Source organism: Opisthocomus hoazin, chromosome 1, assembly GCF_030867145.1.
Source record: "Opisthocomus hoazin isolate bOpiHoa1 chromosome 1, bOpiHoa1.hap1, whole genome shotgun sequence".
NCBI classification, from domain to species: Eukaryota; Metazoa; Chordata; class Aves; order Opisthocomiformes; family Opisthocomidae; genus Opisthocomus; species Opisthocomus hoazin.
This window is the reverse complement of record NC_134414.1, coordinates 5,122,950-5,146,627: the sequence shown is the minus strand read 5'-3', so window position 1 is coordinate 5,146,627 and position 23,678 is coordinate 5,122,950. Positions and strand designations below refer to the sequence as shown.

At 48.6% G+C, this 23,678-nt stretch overlaps 1 protein-coding gene across 3 annotated transcripts in view; it reads right to left on the bottom strand.

Moving 5' to 3' along the window:
* The window catches only part of GDPD5 (glycerophosphodiester phosphodiesterase domain containing 5), a 191,619-nt gene that overhangs the window by 35,292 nt on the left and 132,649 nt on the right, over positions 1–23,678 (bottom strand). For all 3 annotated transcript variants that reach the window (XM_075415515.1, XM_075415533.1, XM_075415522.1), the window contains exons 3-7: positions 22,153–22,256; positions 10,078–10,171; positions 9,347–9,406; positions 5,994–6,092; positions 3,004–3,097 (exon numbers count right to left, since the gene is read on the bottom strand). In XM_075415515.1, coding sequence (XP_075271630.1) covers positions 3,004–3,097; positions 5,994–6,092; positions 9,347–9,406; positions 10,078–10,171; positions 22,153–22,256 — 451 coding nt within the window. The remainder of the gene's footprint in view (positions 1–3,003; positions 3,098–5,993; positions 6,093–9,346; positions 9,407–10,077; positions 10,172–22,152; positions 22,257–23,678) is intronic.

Below are 23,678 nucleotides of genomic sequence, written 5' to 3'. Positions count from 1 at the left end.
GCCATGGTGCCCTGGAGCTGTGCGTTACCAGCATCAAAGCCTCCAGATGGACACAAAACCTTATCCTGACCCAGTTCTTGCTCACTCCAGGAACACCACATACACCAACCAAGCTTTGAAAATCAGCCTAATTCTCAGCAAAGTCTCAGGCTGTGCAAAGAATCTGCTCCCTTCCTTCCTGGTACTGCAGTTTAGGGATTAAACAGCTCCGATTCAGACTAATAGCAAGCACCGCATGAAGCACATGGGCTTGCAAATATTTTGATCATTGGACTGCACCCACGAGGAAAGGATGCCCCAACACAGGTCACAGACCACGTTAAAATGGAGCTGAAGACCTCATCCAGCCATGCATATGCGGGAACTGAGCCCACACACCAAGAAGCCAAGATTAAATACATGCATGAAATACAAGCGAAGTTCATTTTGAGGTTGGATGGTCTGTACGGAAGAAGCTCTCCCAGTGACCGCCCAAACCAAGCTAGCAGGACAGAAGTCTCCTGCGTTCTACAACGTGACACAACCACCAGCATTTAGATGCAAGCCTTTCTTCTCCATTCCTCCTGCTCTCAGTGACCACTCCAGCCTAGTTGGTGCTCCTGGAAGAGCATGTTTCTCATTGTCGTTTGCTACTCAAGGCTTCCAAGGCTGCTCTGAGTCCAATGTTTTCTATCGGACCTCAGAAGCCAGCTTTGAAAATCAGCTACTACTGTTTAAAACACTGTAGCTGTTCAAGAAGCTTCTATTCTCCAGGTTCGGAAAAAGCAGCATAGGGAGAACAAAAAAAAGTGGAAGTTTACTCAGCAAAAAAGCCAGTTGCTGAAGATTGTCACATGCCTCAAAAATGACAAGAACAGATTGTTGCACCAATGACTGCAGCTGCACCAGTTATTTCCAAAATATTATTAGTGAGTGAAATCTTATTTTCCTATTATGAGCGACTCTCAAAGATTTCAGTTCTCCTCTTCCATTTTTAACTCCACCATGTCAAACATACCTGCACCAAAGAAGTCTATAGACTCCTCCAGGTAAGATACCTTTCACAAATAAAATGACCCTGAAGTAACTTTAAGATCCAACAGTACATAAGAGATGAATGCTTTCCCTTAAAAACAAGCAAACCAAAATACCCCAACCCAGGAGCAGAAAAAGAGAAGGAAAACAGCTTCCTGGCATATTAAAAACAAACAAACAAGCAAGCCATTTTCAGGGAGCTCAGCTGAAAGAGAAGCAGCATGAGGGTTTCAGAAGAAGCACATGCAGTCTCTGCTCTAGGCGTAACCACAAATCCTCACTCGACTGGCAGCCTAATTACACACTAGGTTATGTTTAAAAAGAACCAGGTACAGCTTTATTGGCATATTTATAAATTAAGGCAGAGCAGTTCTTTTTTTGAAAGGTCTCTCTGGATATCAAAATCTTTCCATCTTCAGACATCGTTTCCTCATTCTCGACTCCCACTTCTTGGAAGTCTTTCGCAAGTGCTGCCAAATTCTTCCAGGGCTTGTATTTTGCTGCAGGTTAAATACCAATGAAAATAATTTTTCTGCAGCTGGCACATATGTCTGAGAACATCTATGGACACCCTGAAGAAAAACACTTCTGAGGGCACAGAAGGATAAAAATATTTCACAAGAAAACCAGGAGGAACAGCTCAGGCTTGGGAGAGATCCCGGCAACGAGGTGGGACAGGGGACAGAGCTTATATCAGTGGACAGGACCACCTACAACAAGAGCTGCATTCATTATGTCCTTCACAACTCTGCTCGCTTAGACCTTTGAATCATAGAATCATTAAGGTTGGAAAAGACCTCTAAGATCATCAAGTCCAAGCATCAACCCAACCCCACCATGCCTGCTAAACCATGTCCCCAAGTGCCACATCCACATGGTTTTTGAACCACTTCCAGGGATGGGGACTCTACCACTGCCCTGGGCAGCCTGGTCCAATGCCTGACCACTCTTTCAGTAAAGAAGCTTTTCCTAATATCCAATCTAAACCTCCCCTGATGCAACTTGAGGCCATTGCCTCTCATTCTATCACTGGTTACTTGGGAGAAGAGACCAACACCCACCTCACTACAATCTCCTTTCAGGTAGCTGTGGAGAGCACGAAGGTCTCCCCTCAGCCCCCTCTTCTCCAGACTAAACAACCCCAGTTCCCTCAGCTGCTCCTCACAAGACTTGGGAAAAGTCATGAAATGCAGGAGAGACTATCAAACCTGCCCCAGGATGGACTTCAGTAGCATAGGGTTGACTGAAAAGCATCCCAGACTAAGGAGTCCCAGTTCCCTCAGCTGCTCCTCATAAGACTTGTTCTCAAGACCCTTCACCAGCCTTGTTACTCTTCTCTAGACAGACTCCAGCACCTCAGTGTCCTTTTTGTAGTGAGGGGCCCAAAACTGAACACAGTATTTGAGGTGTGGCCTCATCAGTGCCAAGTAAATGTGTCAACATTCACTCAAGGAAGGGCCTAACCATCAGGGAACCATATCTCTACTGATCCCTCTGGGTACTACTGCATCACAAGCAACAAGGCCATGAAGGCTTTCAAAAGCTAGACCAACCTAGAACTGCAGGTGAACTAGAGCCAAGGAGATGGCAGAAGGGAGAAGTCCTTACAAGATCCAGAGAAGAAGACTGCACGTTAGCTGTGGAGGGTGCATTTATGTTTTCTAAAGCAAACTGATGGAAACCTGGATGTTTTTATTCATTGCGTCATTGAAAACAGCCCTTTCACCTCCAGCCTGGGTGTGCTTCCAACTACAAATCAGCAGCCATGGGATCTGGATGCATCCCCAGACCAGACCCACTCGCTCCAGTTTCAGCCAGGTTACTGTAGGAGAGCATCCATCTCTCCAACATGGCTGTGCTGGAGGCTGCTGAGCCCTGGAAATGAACCAGCACTGCCTTCTGCCAGCTGGTTCCCAACACGAGTGCCCAACACCCCAACAGCCACCCACCAGCCCCTGACTACCACGCAAGGACACAAGTGGTACTCACTGGCTCTCTCCGCTCGTGCAAACTGCCCAGCTATCAACCACGACAGTGCCGTGACCGCCGCAAGTGCTCCTATGTGCAAGAAAGGGGCTGTGGCCTGCAGGACACAAGAACAGGAGAAAAAAAATGATGACAAACACCCCAGCACACCTTACACATTCATTGATCTTACAGGCTCCGTAGTGCACCAGACCACCCCGTTTCCAGACGGATTTCACAAAATTCCTACATCTGGGTCCTGCATCTGTTTTGACCATCTCTACTTCCAAACGCTATCATTGCCTTTGGCACTCAGGCCACTATGAAGGTAATGCAGGAAAGCTCTAAACCCCTTCTTGGGAAGAGCATACCCAACACCAGATACTTGGAAAAGGCCTCCTTAAAGCACACCCAACAAGGCAGATATTTGGAAAACGCCTCCTTAGACACCATGCAAACTCAAGTAAGGCTCTTGATGCCACCAAGTTTTAAATTCCTTGTAGTCCATTTGAACACTGGGCAACAGCTCAATGACCAAATGGAGACTGCTGATGAATGGTGTCCCTCAGGGGTCTGTACTGGGACCAGTACTGTTTAATATCTTCATGAATGACATCGACAGTGGGGTTGAGTGCACCCTCAGCAAGTCTGCAGATGACACCAAGCTGACTGGTGGAGGTAACATGCCAGAAGGACAGGATACCATCCTGCGGGACCTGGACAACCTTGAGAAGTGGGCCCATGGGTCCTTATGAGGTTCAACAAGGCCAAGGGCAAGGTCCTGCACCTGGGTCAGGGTAACCCCCAGTATCAATACAGGTTGAGTGATGAAGGGATGGAGAGCAGCCCTGCCGAGAAGGACTTGGGGATGCTGGGGGATGAAAAGCTACACATGACGTGGCAGTGTGTGCTCACAGTCCAGAAGGCCAACCGTGCCCTGGGCTGCATTCCCAGCAGCGTGGGCATGGGGCGAGGGAGGGGATTCTGCCCCTCTGCCCCGCTCTGCTGAGACCCCCCCGGGAGTCCTGCGTCCAGCTCTGGAGCCCTCAGCACAGGACAGAGCTGGAGCTGTGGGAGCGGGGCCAGAGGAGGCCCCAGCAATGATGCGAGGGCTGGAACCCCTCTGCTGGGAGGAAAGGCTGGGAGAGCTGGGGCTGCTCAGCCTGGGGAAGAGAAGGCTGCAGGGAGACCTTAGAGCAGCTGCCAGTGCCTGAAGAGGCCTACAAGAAAGCTGGAGAGGGACTTTTGACAAGGGCATGGAGTGATGGGACAAGGGGTGATGGCTTTAAACTGAAAGAGAGGAGATTTAGACCAGATATAAGAAAGAAATTCTTTACTCTGAGGGTGGTGAGGCTCTGGCCCAGGTTGCCCAGAGAAGCTGTGGCTGCTCCCCTACCTGGCAGTGTTCAAGGCCAGGTTGGACGGGGCTTTGAGCAACCTGGTCTGCTGGAAGGTGTTGCTGCTTATGGCAGGGCGGTTGGGCTAGATGGCCTTTAAAGGTCCCTTCCAACACAACCATTCTGTGGTTCTGTGAACATGATGGACTGTGTTGACCATGAGCCAGCAGTGTGCCCTGGCTGCCAAGAAGGCCGAGGGCATCCTGGGGTGCTCTAGGAGGAATGTGGCCAACAGATGGAGGGAGGTTCTCCTTCCCCTCTACACTGCCCTAGAGAGGCCCCATCTGGATTACTGTGTCCAGTTCTGGGCTCCCCAGTTCAAGAAAGATGAAGAGCTACTGGAGAGAGTCCAGAGGAGGGCTACGTGGATGATGAGGGGACTGGAGCATCTCTCCTACAAGGAGAGGCTGAGGGAACTGGGCTTGTTCAGCCTGGAGAAGAGAAGGCTGAGAGGGGACCTTAGAAATGCCGATAAATCTCTTCAGGGTGGGTGTCAGGAGGACGGGGCCAGACTCTTTCCAGTGGTGCCCAGCGACAGGACAAGGGGCAACGGGCACAAACTGAAGCACAGGAAGTTCCGTCTGAACATGAGGAAGAACTTCTTCACTCTGAGGGTGATGGAGCACCGGAACAGGCTGCCCAGGGAGGTTGTGGAGTCTCCTTCTCTGGAGATATTCAAGACCCGCCTGGACAAGTTCCTCTGCAGCCTGCTGTAAGTGACCCAGCTTCGGTAGGAAGGTTGGACTAGATGACCCATAGAGGTCCCTTCCAACCCTATCATTCTGTGATTCTGTGTCTCACCACAAGAAAGCCTGATACGGATTCTCTGACTCATGCTTTTGTTCTCCAATTGCTGGCTTAAATCTTTAAAAACCAAGAAAGGGGAAGCGCTTCTGAGCAATGTTAGTCACTTGCATGAATGCTATTTTTTGCCCCTGTATTTGAATATATTTGTGTACTCGTGTATACAGCAGTGACCACCAGCAAAACCCCTCAAGCCTTTCATGGGCAAAATATTTTTTGGACCGCCTTTTTGAGGAAGAGGAATAAAAGGAACAGAGATCAGGTCTATCAAGAAATTAACAGTCTGTAACTTTTTTTACTCTAACACTTACATAGCCCTGCAGCTTACCACAAGACTATCTCGAAATGCAACTGGAACACAGAAGTTGCATTCTTTTTTAGATATATAAAAATTTATGTGCAGTGTAAAAACAAACCCAGAGTACTCCTCCCATAGGACTGGGAAGAGTGTGATGCTCCAGGCCTGGGCACCAACACCCAAGAGCATTGCCATCCAAACCAAGTGGAGGAATTGCCCTCTACCCGCAGCAACTCTGAGTCACACCCAGCCTCAGTATTTTCCACATCAATCTCTGCAGCCAAGCCCTGGTTTAAGTTTAAAGGAAAAAGCCCAGGAGGTGGAGACAACATGATATGGTGGCCTTGAGGACTCCACAGGAGTTTGGCTGCAAATTTTCTCATTGACAAGATTTCAATTTTGGGAGCGATAGACATGAAGACAGAGTTTTATACAGCAAAAAGACACAAAGTCCATGATATGTAGCTGCACTGGCCTCTTTCCGACCCAGAGAACCATCCTTGGAGAAAACTTACTTGCAGTGAAATAAATACCATCTCCCATTCGTCGTCCCAAAGCTGTGCTATTGACGACATAGTCACCACGGTAGTTATCAAGATTGTCATCAGGCCAATCTGCAAAAAATATGAGAGTATTTACAAACCGGAGCCTATCATTATCACAGAGTTTGGGAAATGGACAGAGAAAACTTTTGTATGTAATAAATGGCTTAAAAGAGCAAGCCTTAGGACCCACAAGCAAAGAGGTCAGGCTTGTGTGCTGTCCCAGCATAACCTCCCCTTTCCACCACTAAAGGTACAACACTGGGCTAAATTGTCCCATGAAGGCAAATCTCATGGATGATCTCTCTTCACACAGCAGTCAACGATATGGAAAGATCAGGTGATTTGCCCTGCCAACAAACTGGATCAGAAACAGCTTAAACACAGATTGGGTTCTGCCAGGCAACTTCAGGAGGTGATCTCGGATTCTCCTGGCCCTGCTGCGGCAGCCTGTGTTTCACCAGTGCGATGGGAGGTTGGCGAACTTTGCTCAACTTTATAGTCCAACACTTCTGCTCAGACACATACATTGAACACACCCAACGGACAGTGAACATTGCACTTCTCAGTAAAGGGTGAACACATGTGCAAGCAAGGCTGTGCATCACCATCACTAAACAATCATCTTGAGATGGTTCAAGCACAACTTTGTGCACGGATGTGACTTCACCTGGGTCTGAAATGGCAACAACTGTGTAGTCAGCATCCAAGCCGTGTTGACAGAGCAGGGCAAACAGATATTGCAGCTTGAGAAGAGGCTCTGGATGACACAGTGGCTGAACTGAGCTGGCAGAACAAGACCCACTCCATCAGCCACTTCCCCCAGGCTCCCTCTCCCTCCACATGGAAGCAGTCAGAAGTCTGAGCAGGGCAGTCAAAACAAAAATGTCACCTCCATTTTGAAGGTAAAAACTTCAAACCATCAAAAATTGCTATAGAAATAACTCCAGCTGAAAAGACTCAGAATCTGGAATGTCTGGCAAAAAATAGTTCACCATCCTCCGCCTCTCCATCTGGTATCTCAGTCTCTGCTGCACCGCATGCCTGCTGGATTAAAAGGATGCTGCTGCTCTCTGTCTCCATCTCATGTACTGTCTAGATCTGAAACCTGTGTGGGAGACCTGGGCAGGACAGACCAACTGATACGTAACAGCGAACTGATCATCTAGGATGCACAGGACATCTCTAGACCGATTTCACATTTACTAAGACAAGCAAATAAAAAAACCCCACGTTCCCAATGTTTACAGAAATCACTTTTGTGCATAAGGACATGATTTCTCATTCTAGTTTAGCCCTCAGTTCCCACCTGCTGTTCCTCTCCTAGATACCCACAGACAGACCTGCCAACAGCACAAGAGGTGTCCGTAGGACAGCAGTGGCTTATCCTGAGCCTCCAACCTTCAGGGAACAAGAACAAAGCACACGGGGCAGCAGCAGGGGCCAAGAGATCCAGCTATCCCAGGCTGAAGAGGATCCCCAAGCCAAGAAATTGCACTCAAACCACCTGCTAACCCAAACCAACCCATTTCTGCACATCTAGGGAAGGATAGGATTTACTCACCTATCTAAAAGATACCTTCCAGTTACCTATAATAGCAAGCCACACTCTTTCAAGATATTTCCTCATCCCTTTGAAGTAACAAAGCAATGAGTGTGGACACTTGCACTTTGCCATGGGACCTTGCATGCAGTAGTCATCTCGCTCCTCCATCCTGTGGTCAGACCTTTGGGCCGCCTGCCAGTGCGTAACACCAGCACACAACCCACATTCAGTCTACTTTTCATCCATTTTACATACCCTAAAGCTGAACTTCAAATTCAACAGTAACATAACGCTGTCAATTAGATTTCTTCAGTACAGCCCTGATTTCCCTTGTTGTCACTGCCCTGTGTGGCACAGAGGTGTCAAGTGTGTCTCCATTCCATCATTCTCCTCCCATCAGCTCCAATTCATTGCCTCTTACCCTCCCCCATGCATCTCCAACTTGGCTTATGATCCTCAGCTCTTTTTGCAGGATTACAGGAGAAAATTGGAAGGAATTGTGCTATTTGCACATGCCAGCTTTTCCTGCATGCTTTAATGTATATTTGAAGGTAATTCATTGTGGTTGCAGAGAAGATTAACTTAACCCAGTCTCTTCTCTAAATGTTCTTCAAAAGCTGAGGGAGGTGTGGGGAAGTGAAGAGAGAGACAGAGCAACACATCTGAGTTGTGGTGAAAGGTGGACTTTTTTGGAAGAAGGGAAAGAAGAGTGGGTTTTTGTAGGCAAGAACTAACGGATCTCCACCAACACATTCCTCTTCTGGACTTACTCATCCAAACCCACCAGCCACCTGGAGCATGTCTGAAAAATACCATTTCCCCCGACGAAGAAACATATGTTAGATTCAAGGATCGACAATTTATTTTCCAGTAGCAGTCAGACAGCCCCCACCTCCTCGTTGCATTGCATCCCCTCCTCCTGGTGAAGCATGATTTCTATAATTTCTAGGAAAAACAGAACAGGGAGTTGTCTGTGCTCTCCCTGTCCGAGGAGGTGGTACATCTGCTCAGGCTCCGATCCTGCAAGACCTCATCACGTGCAGAACAACTGATTTCAGGAGGAGCTGTGTATTGGCAGATTCAGGACTGGTTCCTTAATTACCTATTAGCAGATTGACAGTTACAAATTAATCCCGCCAGGCCATTTTGTTTGGCACTGTCTCTCCCCACAGCTTGCTACGTACCCTTCCTCTTCCCTTCTGGGCTCCGAACACCAGATCTGCATCTTCTCTTATGTTTCACAGCAAATTCTTTTCAGACTGTTCTACATCTGAATCAGGACCTCCCTTGGGTTCTAGCAAACCACAACCTGCACATTGCACACCCCCAGTTTTAACACCTACATCTTCTCCCGAGGCTTTTCCACAGTCAGTTCCTCCAAGCATGTCCTGAAAAGATTCCCATCTGCTCAGCCTCTCCTCCAGAGCTGGATTCAGCACAGAAAGGAACCACCAAAGACGTTCATAATGGAGTACCACACTGAACCAAGACCAAAGTCAAGCTGCTCTAGTGACACAGTGTTTCTGAATCTCCTAAAGTGAGCCCTCTATCAGCAAGGACACCAAAGCATTTCAACCAAAGTCTTTGTCTCCAGGCTTTGACTGCCCCTACTGTGCAAACCACTCAGTCCTCTGAGACGAGGACACATGCACCACAGACACCTATAGTTAATGCTTTTCCCAAAAACACCATGAAAGCAAGCACCACATACACCACCCGCTCCTTAGACTCCTGTTTTATTGAGAACCTGCTTCTTTCCAAGCTGAGAAGAGCCATTTACCTTGTGAAGCCAGTGAAGGTTCATTTGCTGTCCCACAGCTATGTGACATAGTGCTAGTATCTGGGAGAAAGAAATAAAGAGTCAAACAATGGCACATCACAACCATCAGGTGTTTGCACATGTAGGAACACACCACCACCCCAAAAAAAGATAACCCAACAGGCCAGGGCAGAAAGCAGGGCTGGGGATGGGTCCAGCAGACAACACCTAGCTCATCTGTACAGACAGATCCTCTCCAAAGCCAAGGATGAGGAGGGAAAGACTAGTCTCCAAGAAGCAGAGAGCTGGAGAGTCTGGTCCGTGGGTGCACAGCTCTTGGGACCTCTGGAAGCAGTGCCTTCATGGGGCCACGTACCAGTATAGCACCTCAACGGACATCACCTTGAAGGTCCCAGCACCCTGGGATGAGGGGAAACAACTTGTATTTGTGATTGGCAGATACACCAAAGTGGGGCTGGGGCCATAGTAAGGGAAACAAAAGCTGTATTTCTCCACAGGGCAGCTGCACCACCAGTACCAGGTCTCTGTCTTTGCTCCTGATCATCCGAGGTCAAAGACCATGCATTTTTCACCTTCCATTTATTTTTGGTAACTTAAGACTAAGAGACAGAGGGCAAGAGAAATTACTTCTGAAAGGAAAATTGCTCAAGGCATAGCTGGACTAGAGAAGTTCTTATCCTTTCTGAAACAAATGCACAAACCTGTAGGAAACGGTATTTTGTTTTACTCACCAGTAACACTGTAACGTACGTAAAGCCAGCAGCAGTTATTACAAGTATTGGAATGGACCAGTCACTCCAATATCCCATTCGGTTATATAAAAACCTGAAAGATAAGTGTGACGGACAGATTAAGTAGAGATTCAACACCATAGTAACTTCACTAGAATTAGCCAAAACTTCAGAAAATGGACCTTTTGATTTCCACCATATAGATAAGAGAGAGGCAGCAAAAAGAACAAGTCACTCAAAATCCAGCGTTTGTGCTTTGATTCCTCATGGGAAATTAACTCTACAAAGAGGAATCAGACAATTATGTCAAACACAGCAACAACGTTACTTTGGGGTGGAAAAAAAAGAAATCATACAGGATCAGAACTTATGTTTTCAGAAAGATGTTCCCTATAAACAAAGGAAAAGTAATCCCACATGTGGCGGTGTTTGCCCAAACAATAGCTCCAATGCTGTTCCTTGTGCTCATAGGCTAATAAACACGATACAGAGATAGTATCAAGGACGGGGGAAGAAAATGAATGTTGCTGTGCATAGTTGTGCTATACACTCAAGGCAAAAACTCTTTGCATAGGGATGAGCTGATGGAAGATATTGGCTCTTCTGTACCTACTGGAGACCAATGGACTGTAGAGAAGGTCCAGTCCTGCAAGAGTGGAGAATCCCAGGAGCTGGGCTCAGGACTTCCCAAAATGGGGCTGGCTAGAGGAACTGCATCCTTCTGGCCTTCTTATCAACTGACTGAAGGGTTCGTCTGCCCAGCCTAAAGGACACCTGTGGGGTTTTTTGGCTCAGTGGATTCCCTCATCCTGGTCCTTCTGTTTACCTTAAAGCTCTAAGAGATGGGCCATTCAATGGCTCTGCGGTCCAAACTTGGCAAGAGGCAGCACCAATGTCCTGATGCACTGGACAATGACAGCAGGGACTGAAGCAAGATGAGAGCAGGACTGATACACCTGTAGGATGCCATCTACGTATCTCCAAAGCATGTACCTCCAACCCAGCTGCTTTGGTTTTCTAGAACACAAGTCGCATGAGGAACTGGGGTTGTTTAGTCTGGAGAAGGACAGGCTGAGGGGAGACCTTATCACTCTCTACAACTATCTGAAAGGAGGTTGTAGTGAGGTGAGCGTCAGTCTCTTCTCCCAAGTAGCAGGCAGTAGGACAAGGGGAAATGGCCTCAAGTTGCACCAGGGGAGGTTTAAACTGGATATTAGGAAAAGTTTCTTCACTGAAAGAGTTTTAACCATTGGAACAGGCTGCCCAGGGAAGACATGGAGGCACCATCCCTGGAGGTATTTAAAAGACATATAGCTGTGGAGCTTAGGGGCATGGTTTAGTGGTGGAATTGATAGGTTAACAGTTGGACTCAGTGGTCTTGACAGTCTCCTCCAACCTAAAGAATTCTATGATTCTGTGATTATCTAGGCAGGCTATCACTTACCAGTGAATTCCCCAGTTCCCCCGCACACACGCAGAACAGTTGCCACTTCATCAAGGCTTAGCAGCACAAAAGCATAGAAGCCAACTGTTTTTCCTATAGCCTAGCTGTCACAGTGCTGCTCTAGGCAGAGAGAAATCCATCTTCAGTCCGTGCCTTAGCTTTTGGGATTGCAGTGCTCTTCCACCACCACCTCGCCAACCACCAGGCAAAGATGAGGCTTCATCTTCCTGCTGCTGAAGACTTTCTTCTCTCCTCTGTTTACCCAGGTAGCCTCCCCACTCTCAGCCACCAGGTTTTCCAATCCCATATTCCAGAGGGCAGATTCAGCTCAGCATCCTGCCTCTCCTCATCACTTGCATAAAGCCAATGGGCAACAAAAGCTTCATGAACAGGAGCTCCAGGCGAAGCAGACCATTATTCACAGCAGCAGCAGCATAAGAGACACTGTCCCTTGTACCTAGAGGTGGGTCTCAAATGTCAGATTTGCATTTAAATAACAATACACTTCCCAGTAAAACGGTCCTGGAGTTGGATTTGAAAGTCATTAAAGCATGTTACAGCAAAACTACAGCAAGACACAACATAGACTCAGTCCATTACAGAATCACAGAATCACAGAATGTTCGGGGTTGGAAGGGACCTCTGTGGGTCATCTAGTCCAACCCCCCCGCCGAAGCAGGGTCACCTACAGCAGGCTGCACAGGACCTTGTCCAGGCGGGTCTTGAATATCTCCAGAGAAGGAGACTCCACAACCTCCCTGGGCAGCCTGTTCCAGTGCTCCGTCACCCTCAGAGAGAAGTTGTTCCTCCTCATGTTCAGACGGAACTTCCTGTGCTTCAGTTTGTGCCCATTACCCCTTGTCCTGTCACTGGGCACCATTGAAAAGAGCTTGGCCCCATCCTCCTGACACCCACCCTTCAGATATTTGTAGGCATTTATAAGGTCCCCTCGCAGCCTTCTCTTCTTCAGGCTGAACAAGCCCAGTTCCCTCAACCTCTCCTCGTAGTGGAGATGCTCCAGTCCCCTCACCATCCTTGTAGCCCTCCGCTGGACTCTCTCCAGTAGCTCTTCATCCTTCTTGAACTGGGGAGCCCAGAACTGGACACAGTACTCCAGATGAGGCCTCACCAGGGCAGTGTAGAGGGGAAGGAGAACCTCCCTTGTCCTGCTGGCCACACTCTTCTTGATGCACCCCAGGATCCCATTGGCCTTCTTGGCAGCCAGGGCACACTGCTGGCTCATAGTTAACCTGTCGTCCACCAGGACACCCAGGTCCCTCTCCGCAGAGCTGCTCTCCAGCAGGTCCACCCCAAGCCTGTACTGGTGCATGAGGTTGTTCCTCCCCAGGTGCAGGACCCTGCACTTGCCCTTGTTGAACCTCATCAGGTTCCTCTCTGCCCAGCTTTCCAGCCTATCCAGGTCACGCTGAATGGCAGCACAGCCTTCTGGTGTATCTACCACACCTCCCAGTTTGGTGTCGTCAGCAAACTTGCTGAGGGTACATTCTAACTCTTCATCCAGGTCGTTGATGAAGAAGTTAAACAAGACTGGGCCCAGTACTGACCCCTGAGGGACACCACTTGTCACCAGCCTCCAACTAGACTCAGCGCCGCTGATGACAACCCTCTGAGTTCTGCCATTCAGCCAGTTCTCTATCCACTTCACCGACCACTCATCCAGCCCACACTTCCTCAGCTTCCCTAGGAGGATATCATGGGAGACTGTGTCGAAAGCCTTGCTGAAGTCAAGGTAGATAACATCCACAGCTCTCCCTTCGTCTACCCAGCCAGTCATGTCATCGTAGAAAGCTATCAGATTGGTCAGGCATGATTTCCCCTTGGTGAATCCATGCTGACTACTCCTGATAACCTTCTTTTCTTCCACTTGCTTCATGATGGCCTCCAGGATAAGCTGCTCCATCACCTTTCCCGGGATGGAGGTGAGGCTGACCGGCCTGTAGTTCCCTGGGTCCTCCTTCTTGCCCTTTTTGAAGATTGGAGTGACATTGGCCTTTCTCCAGTCCTCGGGCACCTCTCCAGTCCTCCAGGACCTCTCAAAGATGATGGAGAGTGGCTCAGCAATGACATCCGCCAGCTCCCTCAGCACTCGTGGGTGCATTCCATTGGGGCCCATGGATTTGTGGACATCCAGATCGCTTAAGCGATCCCTCACACAGTCCTCCTCGACCAAGGGAAAGTCGTCCTCTCTGTAGGCTTCTTGCACACCAGGAGAGAGGCAGCCAAATCCCAGAACCCTTCTTGCAACTTCTGAGAGTTCAAGCCTGACCTGGATCAAAATATTTTCCAGTGTATTTTCAGAAAAACACATCATTAGGTTGACTTGGATTTGGGCTAATTTTATATCCATGCAAATCCTCTGGTACAGCAAGGACAAGATGGTTATGGGGTGGAGCAACCAGGTTGAGGACACACCTGACCAGAGGCTCCAGGAGGCTGAGCTGAGATAGACCTCACTGTATTAAAGGATCCCACAACACAGTAAATATCGGGTTTCTCCAGTGTCTGACAATGGATGGCTCAGGTCAAGTTGTCTTTCCTCAGCCCTACTCATCAGCTCATTCAATGAGCTGCCAATGTGAGAATCCAGTGGGTTTTGGTGCCTTTTTCTTTTTTTGTTACAGCAGACATAAATGCTGCATGCAAGCAGGTCAAAGACTCAACCTTCTCCCCATCACTCGAATCCAGTATCATCCATCAGCCACAAACTCTGGTCCGGCAACTGCCCCATCTATTCTGTCCAGGAGTAAAGCTCTCAAGTAGGACCTGGAGAGAAAATCCCTGGGCTCAAATATGACCTATGTCCAGATTCTGCTTAGGGATTCAAAGAGCCATAACAAAAGGGATCTGGAGGGATTCAGACATGCTGTTAGTAAAAAAGAGAAAAGAAAGAAGAGGGATTCTCTGAAGTCTTTGCTCATGCTGCCACCAAAATCTTGTTTAGCTCTTCTTCAGTACATTTAAGTTTTTGCTCTGATGTCCCTTCAAGTGGCCCTCTGATAATTGTCAGGTCTTCATTTGATGTGCAAATGACTGTTTTCAAATGCTGTTTCCATGGTAGTTATGAACTAGATGAGCCTTCTCCAGAACTAAGAAAGAAAATATTTGCTACACAGACTTGCATTTATAGTCCTGCTCCAGAGAGCACACAGCCACATTCACAAATTACAGCATCTCCCACATCCTTCATTAACCAACATTCAGCTTTCTGTTGCAGTACATAGCTTGCACACACTGGAGATCTATAGTATAATGCTATTAAGTGTAGACACCACAAAGAAACACTCAAAGCAATAAACATTAAAAAAAAATATTTACCTAAATTGAAGAGTCACCAAGCCCTTTCACTGACAAGGACCTCATTGCATATTCAGCCTCACAAAAAATGGGTGAAAGTCTGCAGCAATACACACCAGGCTATAATTTTGCCTTGTCTTTCTAAGGTCCCTTTCAATCCTAGAATAGTTGCTTAAGTCTTTACAAGTTTAAAAGCCAAATCACTACATTTGCGTAGGTAAACCCTACCACTGATGCAATTTAATTATGTCAGTTTTGCAGAGATACATACATCCACTGCCTGAGCCTGAACACGTTGCCTGAACCACAGGTAGAGTTTGCTATGCTCATCTGTAGGTTTCTGCTATCTCGTAAGTCATTTCTAGCAGCTACTTCACAGCATTCAGCAAGTCTGCACATCTGGGTTAAGAAACAAAGGACCACAAAGAACCACACGAATTCAGGTTCCAAGTACTATTTCAGGCGAAAGAACACAGAAGAGAGGGACTGAAGCACATTATAGTTTCAACTAGAATAATGACGCTTTATATTAGCATACTAATAAACTTGCCAAGAAGGACCTGGTGTTATGGAGGACATGAGATTGAATGAGCCAAAAGGGTACCTCCACTGTAATTCAAAATACTGGTTGACTTTAAGAGAAGTGTCACCAGCGGACCAAGGGAAGTTGTTCTCCCTTCTGCTCAGCTCTGGTGAGGTGACACCAGCACCACAGTGCAGTTTAGGCCTCCCAGTTTGAGGAGGATGTGTAGGGGGTCCAATGCAGAACTATCAAACGAAGCACAAGGCACCTGGGAAACACAGATTACTAGGAAAGCTTGAGGAAAGTGGGCTTGTTTAGTCTCACAGAGAAGAGGTTATGAGATGATCTAATTGACACCTACGCTGTCTGACACACAGTTACGATGATAATGAAATCAAACCCTTCAAGAGCAACAGACACTGTCACAAGGGGAAAAGGCCCTTAGAGCTTTGGATTGGAAAACCTCCGCAGAGGGTGGTGCAATCCTGGAACAAGTCCCAGAGAGGGGGCAAGCCTTCATCACTGGGATTTCAAGACTTGTGCCAATCTGGTCCACTGCTGGCAGTAGTCCTCCTTTGAGGGGCCGGCTTTTGCCTTCACCAAGGCTTTTGACACAGTTTCCCATAATATCCTCATAAGCAAGCTCAAGAAGTGCAGGCTGGATGAGCGGTCAGTGAGGTGGATTGAGAACTGGCTGAATGGCAGAGCTCAAAGGGTTGTCATCAGCGGCGCTGAGTCTAGTTGGAGGCTGGTAACTAGTGATGTCCCACAGGGACGAGTACTGGACCCAGCCTTGTTCAACTTCGTCATCAATGTCCTGGATGAAGAGACAGAGTGTACTCTCGGCAAGTTTGCTGGTGACAAAACTGGGAGGAGTGGTGGATACACCGGCAGGCTGTGCCACTGTTCAGTGTGACCTGGACAGGCTGGAGAGTTGGGCAGAGAGGAACCCAATGAAGTTCAGCAAGGGCAAGGGCAGGGTCCTGCACCTGGGGAGAACAACCCCATGCACCAGTACAGGCTTGGGACTGACCTGCTGGAGAGCAGCTCTGTGGAGAGGGACTGGGAGTGCTGGGAGATGACAAGGTGATCCTGGGGTGCATCAAGAAGAGTGCGGCCAGCAGGACAAGGGAGGTTCTCCTTCCCCTCTACTCTGCCCTGGTGAGGCCCCAGCTGCAGTGCTGTGTCCAGTTCTGGGCTCCCCAGTTCAAGAAAGATGAAAAGCTACTGGAGAGAGTCCAGCGGAGGGCTACGAGGATGGTGAGGGGACTGGAGCATCTCTCCTACGAGGAGAGGCTGAGGGAACTGGGCTTCTTCAGCCTGAAGAAGAGAAGGCTGCAAGGGGACCTTATAAATGGCTACAAATATCTGAAGGGTGGGTGTCGGGAGGACGAGGCCAAGCTCTTTTCAGTGGTGCCCAGTGACAGGACAAGGGGCAACGGGCACAAACTGAGGCACAGGAAGTTCCGTCTGAACATGAGGAAGAACTTCTTCCCTCTGAGGGTGACGGAGCACTGGAACAGGCTGCCCAGGGAGGTTGTGGAGTCTCCTTCTCTGGAGATATTCAAGACCCGCCTGGACAAGGTCCTGTGCAGCCTGCTGTAGGTGACCCTGCTTCAGCAGGAGGGTTGGACTAGATGACCCACAGAGGTCCCTTCCAACCCCTACTATTCTGTGATTCTGTGAAAGGCTGAGGGAGCTGGGCTTGTTCAGCCTGGAGAAGAGAAGGCTGAGAGGGGACCTTAGAAATGCTTATAAATATCTGCAGGGTGGGTGTCAGGAGGACGGGGCCAGACTCTTTTCAGTGGTGCCCAATGACAGGACAAGGGGCAATGGGCACAAACTGAAGCAGAGGAAGTTCCAGCTGAAGACGAGGAAGAACTTCTTCCCTCTGAGGGTGCCGGAGCCCTGGCCCAGGCTGCCCAGAGGGGCTGTGGAGTCTCCTTCTCTGGGGATATTCAAATCCCAGCTGGACACGGTCCTGTGCAGCCTGATGTAGGTGACCCTTCTTCGGCAGGAGGGTTGGACTAGATGATCCACAGAGGTCCCTTCGAACCCCTAACATTCTGTGATTCCGTGAAGTGATAGCCACTGAGAAACAGCAAAGTTGGAATTTCTAAGAGCCAGGACCCCACTGTATCTCATCAGCAACAGGCTCACAGCTCTGTTCAGACCCAAATGATGCTTTCATCTCCTTCACACTCCACCTGGCTGAAAACTTCTGTTTTATTGGAGCCCATGCATCGGCACTGGGAGGGAAGAGGGACAGGCTCAGCCTGAACGGACCCAGTGGAAATTGTTTCCTCTCTGCCTGGAACTGGCACAGCTGTAATTAAAACCTCGCCCCATGTTATCATCCTCCCTCCCAGTGTTCCTGCAGCATTTCAGGCTATTTTTCAGAAACCCTGCTGCTCTCCTTCAACCTGCAGTGCCAGTACCTGGAGCAGGGATCTAATTGGGGTTACAGCACATACAGAAAGCACTGACCCATTTTCAACACTGAACGGCAACACGTGAGCAGATGTAGCCCTGCTGTTTTGCACCCAGAGAGCCTCTTCCACCCCTGTTGTGCACAGGAGGGCTTGCTTTTCCAGTGCTATCAATCCAGAAGTGCTTCTAGCACCCTGTGCACACTGGGTTGCACGGCATGGGAAGGTATTTTGGTCTGCAGGTGATGTGTGGACATTTTAAAACCTCAGTACTTCTCATATCCAGAGCAGACCTGCACATCTCCTCCCATTCCTGCAGGAACATTTGGGAACCCAAAACTTTGCAGCGCCACGGCTGCAATGCCTATTCACAGCGTCCCCAGGGCTTTGCTTCATTCTCTGCATGACTCTTTTTTAGCCCTTTCTCAACTTTGAGCTAAGATGGATTTGGTTTTGCACTAGAGGGGACTAGGAGCATTCACATCCTTTACTGAAGTGATAAACTGAAAGAAAGAGGAGTTCCAAAACACCCTTTAAAAAAAAAAGAAAAAAAGGCAGGTTTTTTTCATAGAGTCATAGAATGCTTTGGGTTGGAAGAGACCTTTAGAGGTCATAGAATGTTTTGGGTTGGAAGGGACCTTTAGAGGTCATCTAGCCCAACCTCCCTGCAGTGAGCAGGGACATGCCAGTACTATGAATAATCAAGAGCTGTGGTAATAGTTTCACTTCTGAGTGTGGGTTTAAGCAAAGAAAAAAAAACCACACTCCTGGGAGGAGACAATTCACGTCATTAAGTGAGTAAACACTCTCCCCTCACACAACTTCAGCATCTAAAACAGGCGATTTATTTCAGGGATCAACTACCCATTGTGTTTTAAAATACAGTTTATATATTATCTTTAACAAGAAGATGATGTCAAAACTGTTTGGTTAGAAGAGAGCCCAAGGTACTATCAAAATGTTTTAAGATGCTGCTGAAATTATTAAAAGGGAAAATAATTTCCAGCACTGGGGGGAGCTGGCAACACCCTAAACTTCCCAGTACATCCCAGTGGAAAACTTGTTTTCAGCTCCTTCCAGCTTTGCAAAATTTTCCACACCCGTGTCTGCCTCAGGCTGAATTTTTGTCATTTATATTTTGTGGCCAGTTGCAGCCAAATTGCTCACCCTCTTCAAAAATCCGTCAACCATGGAAACAAACAAACAAAAACCAACCAAAAATCTACATGATTTCAGCACCAACTTTGTTTTCGCATGCTGTTCACCAGGGAGCACACCTACCCCAAGCTCCATTACAGCCCTGCAATGGAGACATGAGGACACGCTACATCTGTCAGCCAAAAGGCTCTCCTTCACACTCAATTCACAGAATCACAGAATCACAGAATAGTAGGGGTTGGAAGGGACCTCTGTGGGTCATCTAGTCCAACCCCCCCGCCGAAGCAGGGTCACCTACAGCAGGCTGCACAGGACCTTGTCCAGGCGGGTCTTGAATATCTCCAGAGAAGGAGACTCCACAACCTCCCTGGGCAGCCTGTTCCAGTGCTCCGTCACCCTCAGAGAGAAGAAGTTCCTCCTCATGTTCAGACGGAACTTCCTGTGCCTCAGTTTGTGCCCATTACCCCTTGTCCTGTCACTGGGCACCACTGAAAAGAGCTTGGCCCCATCCTCCTGACACCCACCCTTCAGATATTTGTAGGCATTTATAAGGTCCCCTCGCAGCCTTCTCTTCTTCAGGCTGAACAAGCCCAGTTCCCTCAACCTCTCCTCGTAGTGGAGATGCTCCAGTCCCCTCACCATCCTTGTAGCCCTCCGCTGGACTCTCTCCAGTAGCTCTTCATCCTTCTTGAACTGGGGAGCCCAGAACTGGACACAGTACTCCAGATGAGGCCTCACCAGGGTAGTGTAGAGGGGAAGGAGAACCTCCCTTGTCCTGCTGGCCACACTCTTCTTGATGCACCCCAGGATCCCATTGGCCTTCTTGGCAGCCAGGGCACACTGCTGGCTCATAGTTAACCTGTCGTCCACCAGGACACCCAGGTCCCTCTCCGCAGAGCTGCTCTCCAGCGGGTCCACCCCAAGCCTGTACTGGTGCATGAGGTTGTTCCTCCCCAGGTGCAGGACCCTGCACTTGCCCTTGTTGAACCTCATCAGGTTCCTCTCTGCCCAGCTCTCCAGCCTATCCAGGTCACGCTGAATGGCAGCACAGCCTTCCGGTGTATCTACCACACCTCCCAGTTTGGTGTCGTCAGCAAACTTGCTGAGGGTACATTCTAACTCTTCATCCAGGTCGTTGATGAAGAAGTTAAACAAGACTGGGCCCAGTACTGACCCCTGAGGGACACCACTTGTCACCAGCCTCCAACTAGACTCAGCGCCCCTGATGACAACCCTCTGAGTTCTGCCATTCAGCCAGTTCTCTATCCACTTCACCGACCACTCATCCAGCCCACACTTCCTCAGCTTCCCCAGGAGGATATCATGGGAGACTGTGTCGAAAGCCTTGCTGAAGTCAAGGTAGATAACATCCACAGCTCTCCCTTCGTCTACCCAGCCAGTCATGTCATCATAGAAAGCTATCAGATTGGTCAGGCATGATTTCCCCTTGGTGAATCCATGCTGACTACTCCTGATAACCTTCTTTTCTTCCACTTGCTTGATGATGGCCTCCAGGATAAGCTGCTCCATCACCTTTCCCGGGATGGAGGTGAGGCTGACCGGCCTGTAGTTCCCTGGGTCCTCCTTCTTGCCCTTTTTGAAGATTGGAGTGACATTGGCCTTTCTCCAGTCCTCGGGCACCTCTCCAGTCCTCCAGGACCTCTCAAAGATGATGGAGAGTGGCTCAGCAATGACATCCGCCAGCTCCCTCAGCACTCGTGGGTGCATTCCGTCGGGGCCCATGGATTTGTGGACATCCAGATCGCTTAAGCGATCCCTCACACAGTCCTCCTCGACCAAGGGAAAGTCGTCCTCTCTGTAGGCTTCTTCTCTTACCTCCGGGGCCTGGGATTCCTGAGGGCCAGTCTTAGCACTGAAGACTGAAGCAAAGAAGGCATTCAGTAGCTCTGCCTTCTCCGCATCCTCCGTCACCAGGACACCCGCCTCATTCAGCAGCGGCCCCACGTTGTCCCTAGCCTTCCTTTTGCTGCTGATGTAGTTGAAGAAGCCCTTCTTGTTGTTTTTGACATCCCTTGCCAGCTTCAATTCCAGGTGAGCCTTGGCCTTCCTCGTCGCATCCCTGCATGCTCTCACTATGTTTCTGTACTCTTCCCAAGTGGCCTGTCCCTCTTTCCACATGCCATGCACCTTTCTCTTCTGCCTGATCTCCGCTAGAAGCTCCTTGTTTAACCATGCAGGTCTCCTGCCTCCTTTGCTAAATTTCTTTCTCAGGGGGATGCATTGCTCCTGTGCATGGAAGAAGTGTTGTTTAAAAAGCGACCAGCACTCATGGACCCCCCTGCCTTCGAGAGCCCTGGCCCACGGGATTCCTCCCAGTAGCTCCTTGAAGAGGGCAAAGTCAGCCCTCCTGAGGTCCAGGGTTTTGATCCTGCTTATCGCCCTGCTTCCTCCATGCAGGATCCTGAACTCGACCATTTCATGGTCACTGCAGCCGAGTCTACCTCCAACCTTCACGTCCTCCACCAGTCCCTCCTTGTTTGTTAATACAAGGTCCAGCAGAGCGCCTTTCCTTGTTGGTTCCTCCACCACTTGCATCAGAAAGTTATCATCGATGCTCTGTAGGAACCTCCTGGATTGCGCCTGCCTAGCTGTATGGTCTTCCCAGCTGATGTCAGGGTGGTTGAAGTCCCCCATGAGAACCAGAGCCTGTGACTGTGAGGCTGCTTGCAGCTGCCTGTAGAAGGCTTCATCAGCCTCCTCCTCCTGGTCAGGTGGCCTGTAGTATACACCCACCGTAATGTCACCCGTGTGAGCCTGTCCCTTAATTCTAACCCACAAGCTTTCAACTCCTTCTTCACTTGCCCCCAGGCCAAGCTCAATGCATTCCAGTTGCTCCCTCACATATAGAGCAACTCCCCCACCTCTCCTTGTTGACCTGTCTTTCCTAAAGAGTCTGTAGCCATCTATGACAGCATGCCAGTCATGCGAGTTGTCCCACCACGTTTCTGTGATGGCGACCAAGTCGTAGCCGTCCTGCTGTATAATGGCTTCCAGCTCCTCCTGTTTATTGGCCATACTACGTGCATTGGTGTAAACACACTTGAGCTTTCCCTTAATTGTTATTAATAAGCCCATCTGAAGGACCCAAATGCATCCAACCTGGTGTCAAAAAGGTCTTAGGGGCATACAATGGCAGCCAAATTTGTTAAGGGTTTACCCCTCCACGATGGGGGAACTCTACTCACCAGTTGATTTCGTTGTAGTCATTGTGAACTTCCCACCAGAAGTAAAACCAGACCAGGGTCAGGAAGAAGGACGAGGTGAGGATGAGGAACCAGAGGCGCTCCCACTGCAGATGGAGAGAGAAATCACCGTTAATACTATCCTGTTTCAGGGCCTCATCCTGTCTTACATCTCATCTAGAAGCTGTTGAGATTGGATGGAGTAACCAGACATTTCCAAGGGCAGGTTTCAGAGCTTTCTCCCATGGGAGGTGGGAGATGCAACCCTGGTCCCCAGCTCTGGGAAGAGTGGTGATTTACATAGATTCATCTTAGGCGGGGCCGGGATAGCATTTCTCCAGCTCTCAGGGCATGTGGAATGAAGGAGTATTTCTGGATGCAGAGATGGGTTTTTTGTTTGGTTGGGCTTTGTGGTTTTATTTGAATTTTTTTTTTTTTTTTTGAGGCATTGTTTAATTAACATGTGAGGTTCAATTTGGCATCTTACTCTGCCACGGGTTCAGCCTGAATGACCAAGTAGCTATCACATGGCAAAGACTACCCAGCAGGTTAGGGATGCTGCTGCTACTACACAGACATACAAACCCTTACTCGTTCCCCCAGGGCACTCAGATCCTGCAGAGCCAAACCACCCAGCAACAACACTTATTCCTACCACCACCACATATGTAAGTGTTTTGCAAATAATGTGGCAGGAGTAGAGACGACACCAGCATCGTGTGAAGGATATTTGCACCAACATTCAGATTTGGTGAATGTTTCAATTAATATTCAGTCCCCAATTCTTGCTCCAATAGCATGGGTAGAATCCTAAACCACAAGGACATCCGTGAAGAGAAACAGCGTTGCAAGAAAACTGTCCCTAACCAGCACCATTTCCATGTGTTCCTTGTTGGTTTTACTCCACAGGCATTAAATAGTCCACACATGTTTCCATTTCAACTAGCATCCAGTCTGGAACAAAACACTGAAATAAATTCATTATGGAAAATATTCAAATGAATCCTCTCTTCCCAGAATGAGCAAGAAGGGATGAAAACTGAAGAAGTGTATGAGCGACTCTACTACTATAATTTCTTTCCAGGCCCTGAGCACACCATTAATCTCTTTTGAAAATGTCTTTTTCTCTCTAGTGAGCTGTCCCAGTATAAACACTGGTTTGGTGGTATAAAAAAAATACTACTATTCTTTGCCTTCCCTTTCCATCTTAAAGGCTGAAACTATTTACTTAACTGTGTATTGACTACGTTTCATTGTGCATCACCCTGGATACCGATCTTGTGATACAAGGAAGAGCTGTACGCTCCATCTCCTGAAAATTGCCACAAGAAAAAGCAAGCAATAAAAAGAATTGGAATTAGTTAATTTTTTGCTGTGCCAAAAATGATGTTTCCTGCTAGAAATTCCTAATTCTTGGCCAGGGGTTATGGTTAAAACTTTTCTTCAGCTCAGCTCAAGTTTGTTATCCAACGTGGATCAAACTCCAGTGGCACCAGGTGCCCAATTCCCATGCAGGGCCTTGTGTTTCA